At 39.5% G+C, this 16,718-nt stretch overlaps 3 protein-coding genes across 6 annotated transcripts; 1 reads left to right on the forward strand and 2 right to left on the reverse strand.

Annotated features, from left to right (window-relative positions):
• The first annotated feature begins 1,967 nt into the window (after positions 1-1,967).
• LOC103986050 (noroxomaritidine synthase 2-like) lies at positions 1,968-3,551 on the forward strand. Its single transcript, XM_009403922.3, has one exon. It carries the CDS (start codon positions 1,976-1,978, stop codon positions 3,539-3,541), a length of 1,566 nt encoding a protein of 521 aa, XP_009402197.3. The 5' UTR covers positions 1,968-1,975; the 3' UTR covers positions 3,542-3,551.
• A 1,032-nt stretch (positions 3,552-4,583) lies between these two features.
• LOC103986032 (uncharacterized) lies at positions 4,584-5,504 on the reverse strand. Its single transcript, XM_009403899.3, has one exon. It carries the CDS (start codon positions 4,999-5,001, stop codon positions 4,789-4,791), a length of 213 nt encoding a protein of 70 aa, XP_009402174.1. The 5' UTR covers positions 5,002-5,504; the 3' UTR covers positions 4,584-4,788.
• A 1,623-nt stretch (positions 5,505-7,127) lies between these two features.
• Positions 7,128-16,595, reverse strand: LOC135585295 (squamosa promoter-binding-like protein 16). Of its 4 annotated transcripts, none has more exons than XM_018826250.2 (6): positions 13,253-16,595; positions 13,133-13,166; positions 10,770-12,575; positions 10,019-10,542; positions 8,594-8,724; positions 7,128-8,051 (listed from the first exon to the last, which is right to left on the reverse strand). In XM_018826250.2, the coding sequence occupies exons 4-6, from the start codon at positions 10,417-10,419 to the stop codon at positions 7,408-7,410; spliced, it is 1,176 nt and encodes a 391-aa protein (XP_018681795.2). In that variant the 5' UTR covers positions 10,420-10,542; positions 10,770-12,575; positions 13,133-13,166; positions 13,253-16,595; the 3' UTR covers positions 7,128-7,407. The 4 variants fall into 4 exon arrangements, with proteins under 4 accessions (XP_018681795.2, XP_009402176.2, XP_065007918.1 ...); XM_009403901.3 differs by having other exon boundaries at positions 10,019-10,609; XM_065151846.1 differs by having other exon boundaries at positions 7,128-7,550; positions 7,644-8,051; positions 10,019-12,575.
• Positions 16,596-16,718: the final 123 nt, after the last annotated feature.

A 16,718-nucleotide genomic window follows, 5' to 3' on the forward strand; every position in this document is an offset into this window, starting at 1 on the left:
GTGGGGGATCGAGCCTGAGCAGGGTGGTTAATGTGCCTTGGTAGGCATTCCGGTCCGCTTTGACCGGGTGCCTCATCAGGTCAACAGAGGCGTGAGGCGTCATTTGGGGCAACTGATTTCACGCGAGTCTTATCGCAATTATTACCCTCATCAAAACCCTAGATGGTTCCACCTCTTGCACCCCGCGACAAATCTGGATTGAAAGGACCGAGAATGACGAAGAAGAGATCGAGACATCACCGATTTGACGAGTTTCCATCATTTCACGACCGTTTGAATTCGTAGGCCGCTATGAGCATAAAACCACCCATTAATTTCAGTAGATTTGTATTGACAATTTTTTTACCATTTATAATTATATTTTAATAATTTTTAAGATATTTATTAATATATATATATATATTTCTAATGACTAGTGAAAAACAACATCCAACGATATCAAATGAACATAAATATTCTTCTCATAATGATGGGCAACTACTCAATATCGTTGGATAATTCTGACAGAATTCGAAGGGAAATCCTTAGACATTTATTCAGAGCTCGTAAAGTATGTTTGTAATTTACATTGTATATTTTCGAAAATATTTACTCGTGGATCTGAGTGATGTGTTTTTTCTAACCCGTTTTCTCTTTTATAAATCCTAAGGAACCATAGGAGGCTTCGGGGAGACCTTCGCGGACAGACACGTAAGAGTACCATACGACTTAAGCAAAACCATCTAAATCCATGATAAAATAGCATCAAATACATGAAGTGATAGAGAGTAAAATCAATATAACTAGATTCTGATAAATATAATAAAGAGGTGTGAGAACAATAATATAATTAATAATAAAAATAATAAAAATGATATTTTATTATTATTTTTATTATGTATAGCAAATATCTAAAGGTACAAACATAATCACAAGTCAAAATTGCACGTGCAGGCTTACAATTTTTTAAATTAATTTTCTCTTATTCAAATTCCAAATAAAGTTATCAAACTCCCAAGTGTACACTACACATCAATGATATATAGTTGGCTGATAATGGAAATTAGCTGACTTGTGAACTCAAGACAAACTCGACTCGACATCCAGGAAAGAAGGCCTCATCCTCTACCTTGCTCCTTTTCGTCATCTCTTAGACTGACATCAAAGACAAATCCATTTTGTATTCATAAAATCCGATTTTTCGACCAACATATGAAACACACGCATGCAAGATGTATAAAAGGAGTATCGAATCATGTAAATCTTATATATATATATATATATATATATATATATATATATATATATATAAATTGATTAGTAATATATGAGACTTTTCTTTTCGTTTCCATGTATTCTCTCCTTAATACTTTCATTATTTTCGTTGTGTACAATCAAAACTTACATTAGTCATCAAATACACTGTACCTAAATATGAGAGAAAGGATAAAAAAGGAAAAGAAGACGACCGATCTCACAGTCACATAGGCCATTTCCAAACGCGAAACTAGGAAGACATATTACAATCCAAGTCAAACTTGGTCTTTTACCAAACAAAAAGTCAAAATCAAGGCTGGTAAACAAATCCTCTCTAGTCTTTAAAATCTGGTCATAGAAGTTGCAATTCGATGCGTAACGAGGTGTCTTTCTTAACTGTTATCGCAGTGCCGGGTCAATATGTACATTCTCCATTTCTACGTTGCCTGTTTCTGCGACACAGTTTGCATGCTTATCATCTTCGCCCCGCACCGCAGGATTCTCACCTCAAAACTTCCCATTCTACAACTATCATGGAAGTTGCACGAGGAAGACTTAATGTTGTCGTAGCGTATGCGTTCCTCGTAAGTTGTATTACTACAGCGAATGCATGACGTCGCATCTCCGTGGTTTTGGAAGTCTATATATTGGCTTTGCACTTTGGAACCTTTCACTGCAACGAACCGAGATCTCCAAACTAATGGCTTGGGGTTGGATAGTGGGCTCAACAAGCCTCTCGATGGCTTACCCTGAAATCCTCATCTCCGTGGCTTTCTTACTTTCCTTCTTCTTCTTCTTCTCCTCCTACCGCTTGCGGAGGCATAAGCTTCCGTTGAATTTGCCTGTTGTCGGCATGGTTCCAGATTTATTCTCTCATATCAGCCGGGTCCATGATTATGCGGCCGAGTTCCTGGCCGCGGCCAACTGGACCTTCGTGTTCAAAGGTCCGTGGTTGTCGGGCATGGACATGACGATCACATGCGACCCGGATAACGTGAACTATGTCTTCGTTACGAGGTCGTCCAACTATCCCAAGGGCGAGGAGTTCGCCGAGATCTTCGACATCTTCGGCGACAGCTTGCTCAACAGCGATGGCGAGGCATGGAGGAGCCAGAGGAAGATGATTCACAGCTTGATGAGCAACAGGAGGTTCCGCTCTTACGAGCTCAAGGCTAGCCGTGACAAGGTGGAGAAGCGGCTCATTCCTCTTCTGCAGGGCGTGGCGGAGCAGAACAAGGTGGTGGACTTGCAGGACGTGTTCTTGCGGCTGACCTTCGATACTGCTTGCTCCTTGATCCTCGGCGTGGATCCCGGATGCCTCGCCGACGACTTCCCGGATGTGCCATTCGCCAAGGCCTTGGGAGACGCCGAGGAGGTGATCTTTCTGCGGCACATCGTTCCCAAGTTCTGGTGGAAGGCGCTGCGGTGGCTAGGAGTCGGTGAAGAGAAGAAGCTGGCGATGGCGCACAGGGTGATGGACGATTTCGCGACAAGCACGATCACGAGGAGGAAAGAGAGCATCAGCAAAGAGATCAGGTCCCACGAAGACGGCGTAGACGATGAGGAAGCAGCAGCCGACCTGTTAACTGTTTACATGCATCAGCCGACCGTGCGAGAGAAGAACGCACTCGAGTTCGACAAGTTCATCAAGAACAATGCACTGAACCTACTGCTTGCGGGGAGAGACACCACCGCGGCCACGCTCACGTGGTTCTTTTGGCTGCTCTCCATGCACCCACACGCGGAGCACGAGATCCTCGAGGAGCTGAAACAACACTGGCCCGCGGCACCGGACGAAACCCCGAACCCTAACACGCCGTTCGACAGGGACGGGCTTGGGAAGCTCGTGTACTTGCACGCGGCCCTGTGCGAGTGTTTGAGGCTCTACCCACCCATCCACGCTCAAAGCAGGGAAGTGGCGAAGCCGGACGTGCTCCCCAGCGGCGAGAAGGTGCGTCCCGGAACGCTGCTCGTCTTCCATGCGTACTCCATGGGAAGAATGGAGGGACTATGGGGGAAGGACTGCATGGAGTTCAAGCCCGAGCGATGGATCACGGAGAGCGGAGACCTGAGGCACGAACCTGCCCACAAGTTCTTCGCCTTCAGCTGTGGCTCCAGGATCTGTCAGGGCAAGGATATGGCTTTCATTCATATGAAGACTGTGGCGGCCGCCATGCTCCGTAACTTTCGCTTTGAGGTGGTGGAAGGACATGTGGTGGAACCGAAGCTTTCCATCATACTCCACATGAAGAATGGTCTGATGGTGAAGGTGTGTAAGAGGGAAAGGAGCGCTGTTACTGTATGAAGATTAGAATTGTGGCACTTAATTTCGTTGGTTGCTAATATATTACGTTTATTGAGACTATTTGCGGTCAACAATATGTCCTCTCACATGGCTAATTAGAGCGTTGACCGAAGCCATAATTGGTTCCCAATGTTGGTGCACTGCCGCACAGCAGATGGCTTCCACACTTCCTTACCGACCTCGTTATTGGAAAACATAGTGGGTTCCACAACTGGGCCCCACCGAAGTATTGCTAATCGGTGCGATGCATTAGTATTGCTGTATCAAATGTTAGCGAGTCGTACTCGTTTCTTGTCTACTCTTTATTCCACCGGTTTCTCTCACGTCTCCCTCACTCTTACTCTGCCGCCGCACTTTACTCATTCTGCGTTGTCATCGCCAGCGATCATCCGGTGGCCGTTCGTCGGAAGAACTAACAAGAGAAAGGGGAGATTGTTGCTCTATGGCGGATTGGGCGCCGGTGGTAGTTGGGGTGGTGCTATTCGTGCTGCTGTCGCCGGGGCTCGTCCTGGAGGCGCCCGGCACGCACCGGGCGGTGGACTTCGGCAGCATGCGAACCAACGGAAAGGCCGTCGTCCTCCACACACTCGTCTTCTTCGCCCTCTACTCCGTCATCATCGTCGCCCTCCGCCTCCATATCTACACCGGCTGAATCGACGCATCCGGCCGTCCTCTCGTTGTTTCTTGTGCTCGCTCTAGGGTTTCCAGGTCCTCTCACAACTCAAGTTGCTGCTTTATGTAGTCTATCCCTCAAGATTAGAAGGGAATCGAAGTGGTGTTGCTTCGCTTTACTATTCTCCAAAACCTAATCTAGTTGGAATTTGCAAGGGGATTTCGATGCTTTGCTTACATTTGCTGCAAAATATTCTTTTTCTTGTGTCTGTGTCATTTTGATCTGATCTACAGCCATATAATATGGGTGCTCAGAACCCTAGAATTTTAAGAGCTCTCTCCCCTTTGGGTGGAGTTGTTCTGATAGCCACCACACCTCTTTCATTGATGCACACATACTGCTCTGTATCAAGGATTGCAAATTACAGAGTGAGAGGACAAAGTATGAGCGATTTATTATCAGTTACAGATGCAACATTTGGTGGTGTCTCCCTTAAGAAACACACATGTCAGACGAAAACAATAACATTCTCTGTGTATCAATCGTTCGGGTAAATGCCAAAGAGAGCACCGCCAAGCCGGTGGTGGAAAGCTCCAGGGATGGAGGAGAAGGAAATCAGCTCTCCATCTTTTGATCAAGCTGCGTGGATGTGTATGCCGATGGCAATGACCAAGATGGTTAGCAAGCAAAAGAAGAGGATGCTGTGAACAAGAATCGAGATGCCGCTGGTACTCATGTTCCCAAACTCCACCACTCGAGACCTTGCGGGCAGCTGGAACAGGAGGCCCGGAGACAGCAGGATGAAGAGGATCACTGCGACAATCACCGGCCCCCAGTCGGTGGACATCTTCCCTTCTCTTGGTCTGCCTGCGACACTCGGATGATTGGATCGATCAGCTGCAGATGGAGCTTATAACATGTGTTGTGGAAATGGTGGCGGAGAGGGGGAAGGAATTCATGGCATGCTTAAGGACTAAGAAATGGCTGGGGAGAAGCAAAAGGGAAGGAAGATGTAATGGAAGAGCATGCTTTTGAGATCATGCCAACCCTGCACTTTACATACTGCTTTAGGCCTGAGAGGAGAGGAAGAGATCTGGAGACTTGGAAGGCAGGTCAGTTTCTTCACAAGAAAACATGGGTTAGTGATTCCTAGCTTGGCTCTGCTTCTATCATGCACAGGAATGAATTATGCTCATAAGTAGATTGATGGAGTCACTCTCAAGGGAGATGTAGCAACAGGTTGGCATGAACTGAAAGTTCAACTAAGATTTTGTGGTTGGTAGTCTTTTCCTAACAAAACTTTGAGAAGTGCAAAGCAAAAGCATCAGATGACAAACAATGTGTTGGAAGCCGGAGAGGAGACGATCAATATATACGGTCTTATCTTTAAATATTTTAACGAGACTTTCTAATCATATTGTCTCCGTTATACTAAGATTTGTCTTCTTCTAACAAGTAAAATCTGTAGGTGTTGGCTATTGATACTCCATGATTATTTTCTATAGAAGAAAATTAATCTGTAGGTGTTGCCTATTGATAACTTTATGGTTCGTTTGTTAGAAGAAAATTAATCTCTAATGAGTGGCAATACTTTTGTTGCATAATTATGGAGATTGCAATGACACAAGTGGGAGTCTGTCTAGTGGGGTCCATTGGCCTCCATGATGTGCTTACTTTGGAGTACTTAATGGCATAAGCGTCAGAAACATGTCTTTTATGGACTTCCCGGTAATACCAACATAATATGATACGCTATTCCTCAGTATTGCTTATCTGTCGGGAGAGTTCATAAACAAATCAAGATGGCTGTCATTTCTTGTATTAGTTATCCGTCGGAGAGTTTATAAAAAGTTAAAGGAGTATTTAAATTTTTATTTATAATTTTTGTTAAAAGAATTTATATCTTTCTTTAACTCTAATTATATCATTAATAATAATTATTCATCTCTTTTAATTATCGCGTCGATAAGTCTCTTCAAAGTATGTACATATTATTTTATTTTTTTTATTAAAGTCATACTTAATTGTTTATGATTAAAAATATTTTTTTTTTTAATTTTTTAATAAATCCACACATTTAAAGAGTAAAAATATGATGGAAAGATCAATGAATGTATTATTCGTAGAGTAAAAATATGATGATTAAGATAACGACAAATGTGTCTTGTGGGATCATAAGATATCCTTGAGATTAAAAGAAAAAATTTATAGGATAATTATGAAACTAATAATGTTTTATGGATCTAAGTGTTGGGTAGCTAAAAAATAATATGTATAAAAAAAAATGAATTGTCAAGATAAGAATATTAAGATGGATGCGTGGAATTACAAAAAAAGATAAAAAAAATATTTTTATTCATGAATAATTAGGTATTACTTAGGATAAAATTAAAAGAAAATCATTTAAAATGATATGAGCATGTGCTTTGAAAACCTTAAACTGTACTAGTAAATAAAATAAAAAGACTATAATAGAAACTAAAAAGATAGAAAAAAAATCTAAAAAGACTATAATAGAAACTATACATAAATATTTAAGTATATTAAATTTAACTAAACATATGATTTTTTTTCAGATCAATGATAAAAGAAGATCCATGTAATTCAATAACAAAAAAATATACTTGAACTCAAATAATTGAGATTTACAATTTTATTGTAGTTATTATTATGTTCATCTTAATTTTTTTGGCCATACAAATTTTTTATAGATATTATTTTTTAACTATCCTGAGATCCATAAAATATTACTGTCCAATGCTTACATTCATAAAACATTATTCATCTAACAAGCTCTATAATATTCGTTAGTAGATTGAGTTGGTGTATCCTGTTCTATTATTGTTATGTATAAAAGTCAACAATATGGCTTTCAAATCCAAATACATGAGCTAAAATCCCAAGAACAACAGCAGGAGCTGCCTTTTGAGTTGTATCACTTTCACTGCCATCAAGAAAATTAACATCAAAGAGTTCAGCATCAAAATGTACTGCTTCTAATAATACATACAAAGAATAGTTGGAATCAGAAGCCACCACAAGTTCAGAATACAGGATACCATAGCAAACACAACAATCTTAATCATAATTCGATTCCAGCATTGGTTAGTTATTCTACCACAAGTAAATTAAGGTAGTCCATCTTCTTCCAGGTCATGGAAATAAAATGAGAAAAAAAAGCTTCAGATCATGGAGGGATCAGAAGCTGTGCCCCAACAATGTTTAGCTAAAAGATACCTTACTGGAGCTGGACCTAACACTGCCAATAAAATGGAAGGCTTTGAGATGTCCCCACCGATGAACCTTCACCCCCAACATGAAGTACATTTGGGAAATGTATCTCAGATTCATTAGCATCAGAGACCAGAAAAATGCCCGCATGATCGTCTTCCATCCCTGAACATGAAAACACAGATGGTGCTGTGTCGTCGGAAGCCTGCAAGTAATGTGGTAGACCACAATGGTGCAAACTTGAAGCATGAGGCTGACCTGCAGGAATCTGAACCATTTGGCCTAAGCCTGTGTTGATGCTCGGAGTTGGTGCTGACAGAAGAGAGAGAGCACAATCGGAGTCGATAGGTTCAGATGATCCATCAGAGAATATCTTGCCGCCGCTGCAGCTGTTACCGGACGGCATGAATGTCCTGAGATGTGGCTGGCCTACTGGGATTCCTAGTGTTATTTTGCTGAAGGTGGTCTTGTTCTCCTGCAAGAAAGGAAACTGCCTTCCTTCTTGGCTCCAGCTGTGGGTACTGAGAACATTATGGTTTCTGTTTGTGCCATGAGAAGGCAGGCAATGTGCATAGAGAGCAGTGTCTTCGGTCTTGACAGCTCCAGGCCAATTGGGTTCTGGTGTAGCTGTTGGAAATATTGGAGGATATGAAGAAAATGTGGCCCCTGTCCAAGAAGCGGATAAGAAATTGATTCAACTCTCCTTGATCTAAATAAATATGGAAACTTGACAATATTTTTCGAAATAAATTGAAAGCATCCATATAATAGAACTTTGGAAAAAGTGGCACTCATGCAGGTGCAGCATCAAAATCCATACCTGGATTACTGGATACAAGTGGTTCAAACATTTTATTTATTAGGATTGTTCTCAGATATTAAGACCAATGACAAATATATCATTTTAGCATTGTGTGTCTTTAAAATATTGCAGCAAGTAGTAAATAACAACATTTGTTAATGGTCAACCTGTATCTAATGAATTAGACAAAGGTTTAAACTTAGTAACTTAATATCTGGTAACAGTTCACCCATAAAATAAATTTTAGATAAAACTATTTCTCTAATGAATGAAAAATCTCATGTAAGAAAGATCGACAGAATTGCTTAGCAGCTGGTATATTAGCATACACATCATTTTAAACTGTAATGACACTATGTTTGCGTGATGAATGGGCACCAGACACATATAGTGATAGACTTAGCACCTTGATGATTTGCAAACAAGCTCCCTGAGTTTATGGAATCTGGCTGCGGTTTCCTTCGACGTCTATTATGACCTTCAAGACGTCTTCTACAGCTTCGTTTTACTTCATCAAATTCCACCAGTAAATGGAATCTGCATCAGAAACATATGAACGATAAGGACATTAAATTATTCACGAATAGAGGTGAGGCGTAAAACATTCATGGACAAACAAAGGTTAAATGGGAGGAAGCTTTGAAAATGCTAATTGAACTCAACTACACATGACTGGTAGATATGCAACTGCTCTCCTCAAACTATAACACATACTACATACAAATAAAAAAGAAGGAATGCAAACACATCAACAAGATGAAAGCAAGTGCAAATATTCGAAGAAATAACTAGACATTTGAAGAGAGCAACTTAAGGATTGATGCAAAATTAGAGTGGGCACAAAAGAGTAGAATATTCTCCCTTTATTTCACTAAATGAGAAAAAAAGGGAGGAGAAACAATTTTGTGCAAATGCAAGAATTAAAGAAAATGGCTTCAATAAAAAGTGTTTTAAGCACATGGTTAGGCATGGTCCAGATATTTGCAAGATGGAACAAGTCACTGATAACACCAATCTGCTTAGACTGAATTTAGATTGAGGGCAGAATTCAGAAAATGATTTGTGAGGATAAAGTAAAATGTTACTTGCAGACATTGTCAACTTGAACAGTGGCATGGCATCATTTTTTCCACTACAATTGATACATAAATTTATAATGTCTTATTTGGATGTGTAGTTACATAATCAATAAATTTTGAAAAAATATATAAAATCAAAGCCCAGCCAGTATGGTTGATAGGCCTGTTTCTGTTTAAATGATATAAAATAAAAGAAACCTAGTGATGCCATTTTTATTTCTTCTGACGTTCAAAATTTGTGCAAATTTCATACCTCTAACTAATATTTGTTCAAGACTTAAAAAGGAAGAACTAAGGAGACGAAAGATATCTCTAACTAATAAATCAATATAGATTTTTTCCATAAAAGATATAGTAATATCATATTAAAGGAAAAAGTTCCTGAAGAAAAATATGTTCTGATCCTTTACCATGACAAATAGACAGTTGCAGATTCCACAAGTGATATTTAGAAGGCAGTCTTGGAAAACACTTCAGATCAATCTTATCTATGAACAAGCAACAAGATGCCTAAGAATTACTTTGATGAACTGATCAAGAAAAGCAGAGACAAAGGTTATCATAAAATAGTTCAGCATCAGATGAGAGATCCTCACAATGAACATTCATAAAAGAAAGTAACTTAGAAAGCAATTCGACGAGCACGTTGCGTACACAAAACTTGGAGTAATAGAAAGGAACACATCACAAATGGCTACTGACCATGCGATGATTGGGGAATCGGCAGCAAGAAGTTGTTGTGGTTGCATTACCTGCTGCACTGCTGGCAGAAACGCTGCTCTCGCCCACCGACCATCACCACCGGCGTCTTGGAATGGGCTTCGCAGACCTTGTGGCGCCTGTGATACTCCCTGCAACCACTCAAATCCGCCTTGCACCCGTCGACCGAGCATGCCGCTTTCTGGCTGCCATTTCCAGGGTTTCGGGGAAGCCTCTTCGACGCACCAGACGAGGCCGCCATCGTCGGCACCTTAGGTTGGTCTTTCCAGCCATGTGACGGCACAAAATCTCCAGATCCCCCAAGCTTCAGATCGACCGAGCAGTCCACCTCGCTCGGCCGGCGTCCCAGGCCGCAGCCGATGCCAACGCTTGGATCGGCATCTCGGCCGAGGTCTGCTAAATCCCATAGAGGGATCTTGGAGTCCCAGTCCATCAGGGCAACCCCCCTCTCAGAACTCTTTTTCTCGCCTCCCCTGTTTCGTTACCTTACGCTGTTCTGTCTTTCCCTACTCCTACCGCTCCTTCCTCTCTCCATCCATCTTATACCGCTGTCTCCCTGTACGTGACCGATCGACAACACTAAAAACCACCATCAAAGGAACCAGAACCACTAGAGATGGCAACTACACAAGGAGAAGAAGCAAACCCTAAGATGAATCCATGTCAAAACAGGGGAAATAGGAAGAACAGAAGAGTAGACTGAACAAAGTGAGAACAGTGGAGAAGATAGAAGGTTGGATAAAGCAGCAGCACAACCCAAAAGGCTGGGAAGAAACTGAATACCAGTCAGTGGTTGCAGAGAGCAGCAGCAGCAGCAGCAGCAGCAGTAGACTGCTTTGGTTGGGAGCTACCCAACTACACAGTTCCTGACATGGATTCACATGTGAAGGCTCAAAGGGAAGCCAAGCTTAATATATAACATCTCTCTCTCTCTCTCTCTCAAATGACAGTTGTTGATGGGTGTGTTCACTGTAGGTAGGTTTGCAGCTCGTCAACATGACCATACCGACTACAAACAAGATTCAACCTTTCGAGGGTGGAGAGAAGAACAGAAGGAGGTGTTCTCCATTTACTGATCTCTCCAATTACAACGTGAATTGAAGGTGGCATTCCGGACATCAATGGCAGCTCTTAAACACGTAGAATCCCTACCCAGAGTACAGAATCTTCCTGTTTGACACTTGGATTGGACTTGGAAGTCTTTTATTCAACACATAGATGTTGATTTAGTGAATCCCAAAACAGCATGATTAGCTACAACCATCAACCACTGAGTCTTGACCGAAGACAGAGCAGAGTAAGCCATAGTTGTGAATCTGTTCTCCACATGAGCATGCATACGACAGAGATTCCGTTGTGTTTATTGCTTTCTGCAATGGTCCTCAACATTTGAATGCTCGAGGATTTTTCTGGCTTTAGATAAGATTGGCCTTTACATCGGCCTCAAATTTTTGGTAATTCCATTGCAACATTGATTGCAGGGTCAGATGACTATATGAACCTACAAACTATGGGCAAATCCATGACTTGATAAAGTCTACATATGATACAGTACTCTATATATATATATATATATATATATATATAATTGCATTGATGATCGATGCTAGTCATATCATAGACTCAATGCAACGAAAAGACAAAAGGAGAAACTGACAGAGGATGCTCACAAGAGGTTCTCTGGAGAACGAATCGAGGGAATGTCCCACGCCTCTTTCCTTCCAAAAAAATCAGTCATGAGGAGTATAGAGGCAAACTCTCCTAGTTGACACTAGGATCAAAACACAGCACGTTGAGTTCTACAACGCACATCAAGGATACAAGGATAACACCTTAGGCCTTGTTATCAGCAATGGTTGTGGTATTTAATATGGTCCCTCGAAGCATGGAGAAGACAGGAAAATAGAGCATGAAGAGCATCTTAGTCATGGGTTCCACTTGACCTAGAAACAGCTTCTGGTAAATGGACCACCGTCAGGTTCAGCTGAACCTGGTACGAGGAATTATCACCAAAGAACAAAGTCAGAATATGTCACAGGAATCAAATGGACCACAATTAATGTGGATGCCATTGTCTCAGTGGTTCGTTGGATCACACCAAGTTTGTGATAGACACTGAAATAAGTGATGCATTTCGTGTTGTTTAACAAGTAAATAGCTAAACTTTAGTAGGAACATTCGTATTTGTATTTCCATAAATATTTGAAAGAAAAAGACGCAGACCATGAACCTCAAAGACAACAATTGAGTGAACTACTACTCCCATCAAGAATTCAATGAACAAGATTCCACCGATAAATAACATCTATTTTCGTTTCATATAACGCAGGCTGTAATACTTTTATGGTGTACTAACAGCGATCCTTTGTCCTTCAAATTAATGATGATAAAAATGCTGGTAAGAAGATCTAAGGATAAGAGTGAAGATATTAGAAGAAGCGAAGAGAGTAACGGTTATTGACTCTGAGGAGATGATGATGGTAACTACGTAATGCCAATCCATAACACACCTAATCACAATACATCTAGTTGATTTGAACTTGAGCCTCCCACATCTCAACGATTCAGCAGAAACATCAGTAAAGTTTTCTACAAAAAAGAAATATTTGTACACTTAATGCAATTCATATAATTGACTATACGTAGGGGAATGGCAAGAAAGAGATGACGAGTATTGATGTTTCAGAGGCCAATCATAATGAACATGTTATCAATAACTATTTACAAATAAAGATGAAAACTGTTTGGAGCATACTACTAATAATGTTTATTTGCAAGATCATCCTCCATGAATGCCCTCAAGTGCAAAGCACAGAAAACTATTTCATTTTTTCAAATTTTGTTTTGAAATACCCCCATTACGATTTTGCTTGGTCTCGATTTTAGAAAGAGTTAATGATTCGGCTGACCAAAATTCCATAGTATAAACCTCACCAATTATTTCTGAATAGAGTATCATCCAAACAAACAAGTCATGAAGAAAAAGAACATAAAGAAATAGCCCAAAGTGGTCATACATTAACCCTCTCAGAAGGATCCAAGCATATCTAAAGGAAAAAGGAGAAATCTCCTTGGCTACACAATCCATGCTCTTTAAAAGGGACTAGTGGATTCACAAAAAAAGTTGAAAAAGATGTCACACTTACCAACCTCCTCCAATGTGTAGCATCCATTGAGAACCTACGCAAGGAAGGTAAGATTTATCACTAACTTGGATCACTATAATTGAGACAAGACGACAGTATGCACTTCTGAAACACCACTACCTTCACACCTAGAATGTCTGATTAACCCATGCAAGGAAGCCCATAATCATCTCTAACTAAATCACTGCAATAACATATTAGAAGTTTGAAGTAAAGAAGAAATTGGATTATGCAGTTCAGGAAAAAGGGTCAGCAAGCATCACTTACGTTTGAAGTAAAACAAAATGTGAATGAAAACTATAAATGTAAAAAAGAATAGGACATATGTGAAACAGGGTACAACTTGAAGACAAATTGAAGATTCCAAATAGGGTATTAGATATGTAGAAATAAACAGACTACAACTTGAAGACAAATTGAAGAGGGTTTTAGAAATAGGACTACTGAGATACACCTCAATTTTCCAACTGACCCCACTGGAAAGAAGATGATTTCTATCAGCTAGACTGGAATCCCAAAAGACAAGAAACCAAAAAACGAACTTTCTATTAAACCCATTGATGGCAAACTGAGAAGCATATTAATAATTCATGAAAAAAAACAGAAAAGTGAGCGTAATCCCCATAATAAATTATATCCATTTTTATAAGCCCAAACACAACACAAAATCCTTATATAAGTAATGCATAACTAGCAGAACCATCTTGGCAGCCACCTGGATCTAGCAAAAACATTACCATCAGGATTGCAAGATTTCATCAATATTCAAGATTCTTCACTGCATTATTAGTTGAAATGCCTTCCAAAGAGAATTAGGACAAAGCTTTATGCACTGAGATGTGTTTTAAGGACAGACATTCACTTTAAAGAGTCTAGTGCCTCTATGATCCTGATGCAGAGAAGTCATAAACCTGCAATATTTACTCAGACTTGATAGAATAAGATATGGCTTCTCAAGACTAAACATGCTGCACAATGAAGCTAGTCCTGATGATTGAATCTCACCTGGGTACCAAAATTAATCTAAGTAGAATCTTGAAAAGGGAAAACGAGAAATATTTCACACACATAAGAATGAAGTCAATCTATATGTCATGCAAGACCCAGAGAAGAGCCAACATAAAAGAAACTTAAAATGGGCCAAGGGTATTTCATTGATAAAAAGCAAACAAACCACTCCATATGCTACTCAACTCCATAAACCCCTCAAGATACTAGAGCTAGCAACTATATTTACTTGCATAATTGAACATATAGGCCAGACAGATTAGTCAACATATTTACCGGATAATATAAAAGCTTGATTTCAATAATGCTTTTCATACTAGATTGCACAAAATAGAGCAACTGCAACATGGCACAATTAGGCCCCTAAACAACAACAATAAAAACAAAACCATAAGTCTCAATCATTTAAGGTCGGCTATATATTCTGTTAAGTTACAGATATTTAGATCTTTATTTATAGTTTCTATAAACTTCTTTTTAGATGATCTTCATCTAACTCTCGTCATACTACTAAGCATTTCACCTCTTCTAACTACTGCATTTGTAGGTCTCCAGAGCACATGTTCATCCCATCTTAAACAATTTTCTCTCATTTTATTCTCCATCGAAATGGTACATAATTATTCATGACTAAAGTATTATTTCACCTATCTTTAACTCCATATACTCGCCTCAACATTATCATTTCAGCAACATAAACTTTTTGTATATATTGTGATCCTTTATGTATCGTGCAATACCTTTAACAAAACAAATTCTATCTGACATTCATACAATTCAAGAAGACTTTGTATCACCACATGCCATATAGGCCAACAATTGACATGCACCCTGATGTTTGCAATCTATTTTTCATGCAAATATAAGTTGTCAATTTCATCCCATATTTAGCGCTCATATAAGTGTTCTTGTTATGTCTACAAAGACAACCACAGATATCTGGAAAGACATACTAGAAAATTACTAGTCAACAGAAACAGAGTTCTGTGGATGCTATTTAATGCTAATTGGTAGTACTATCATCCTACAAAGAATGACTGATAAACTGGTATCACCTCCTAGATTCCATGGCACAAAAAGGCCTAAAGGAGATGCTAGTCTATGTCTAAACCGATACACATATTAAACATGAAACAAACACATGGCCCAGTAAATTCTGAGAAAGCCAGAGCTCCAAAATATAAAGTAGTATAACAAAAAGTAAATACCATAAACCAGAACTTGATATGTCAACGATAGAAAATAGAAGACCAGCCAAAGAAAACCTAATAAATTAAATTCTACTTGTAAGAGAATTTTGTCAGCTACCGTTATGTTAGACTGCAACTCTCAACTATGACCATACAACTTAATCAGAAACTGCCACAAATAATCAGAATCCCTGTTTTTTTAAGTCTTATGCATTAAACATATTGGTACAGGCCTTCTTGACCATGGACACAAGATTTTCCACCTAAAACTGCAATACAAAATAAGAGTTGACAGATGGAGGAAGAACATTGTGAATATAGATAGTCCTTGATGTCCTCATCTTCCCTTCAGTATAGGCCAATTCCTAGTTAGTGCAACTTTCCAAACAAGGGAAAAAGAATCATAAGCTCACTGAATTCTACAATGCTATCTATGCCTGCAAACAATTTTCTTGTACCCAACACCTCTCCACATACATAGTCTGTCTTGAGTCCTCCCCAAAATATCCCCACCATATTATTACCAAAAAAATAAAGCACCGCTATTTAAATTCGTCAACAAACCTCTAATGCTGTGATGTCATCATACACCATTTAACTACAAAAAGATTATGTTGGTACATGTTATTGTGCAAAACGCACCAAGCAACTAATGAGAATTTTATTAATAAATGTTTGACAACTGAAACCTTAAACTTTTATAATCTAAAATATATAACCTACATATGAGTGCAGCCTAAGGGACACTATTTTGCAAAACTTGGGTCTTGAAACCAAATTACATGTAACAGATTTCACAAGAGAGATATTTAGGTAAAATATTCTTATTAAATAACCTAAAAGTTGACGTGCAACCTTGATTTAGCCAAGTATCTGCACTTGAGTGTATAAAGAGTCATCAAGAGAAGTATGGTCAGCAAATCATTAGCATAAAGCATGGTATCACCATCACCAACCAACAGTAATATCAGCTGTGGAGTCTATATAGTCCACACAGAAAAACTGAGACAGTACCAGTGAAATTGTTGGTGCCTCATGACAAGCAATTACTAACTCATATCATCAATGCTTCCCAACCAGTAACCTGATGCACCATTATAAACAACTTAGGTAACTGATCTTCTGCTGTGTCACATAAAAACTTGAAAGCATATTAGGTAAGTGATTAAAAATAATCTGACAAACAATCAATTGAATAAATTAGTAATACCCATAAATTTGCATGCTGAATGGACGATGCCCTTACAGATGACAGGAGGACCTGCACTGGATTTGACTATGTGCAACACATCAGGCAGCTTCAATAGAAGTGGTCTCAGAGATGTAGGAAAAAGAAAGAGTCCAACAATAGCAACTAAGTTCACCAGGTAAACTATAAAGACTACTGA

The sequence above is a fragment of the Musa acuminata genome, chromosome BXJ3-5, assembly GCF_036884655.1.
Source record: "Musa acuminata AAA Group cultivar baxijiao chromosome BXJ3-5, Cavendish_Baxijiao_AAA, whole genome shotgun sequence".
Lineage (NCBI taxonomy): Eukaryota > Viridiplantae > Streptophyta > Magnoliopsida > Zingiberales > Musaceae > Musa > Musa acuminata.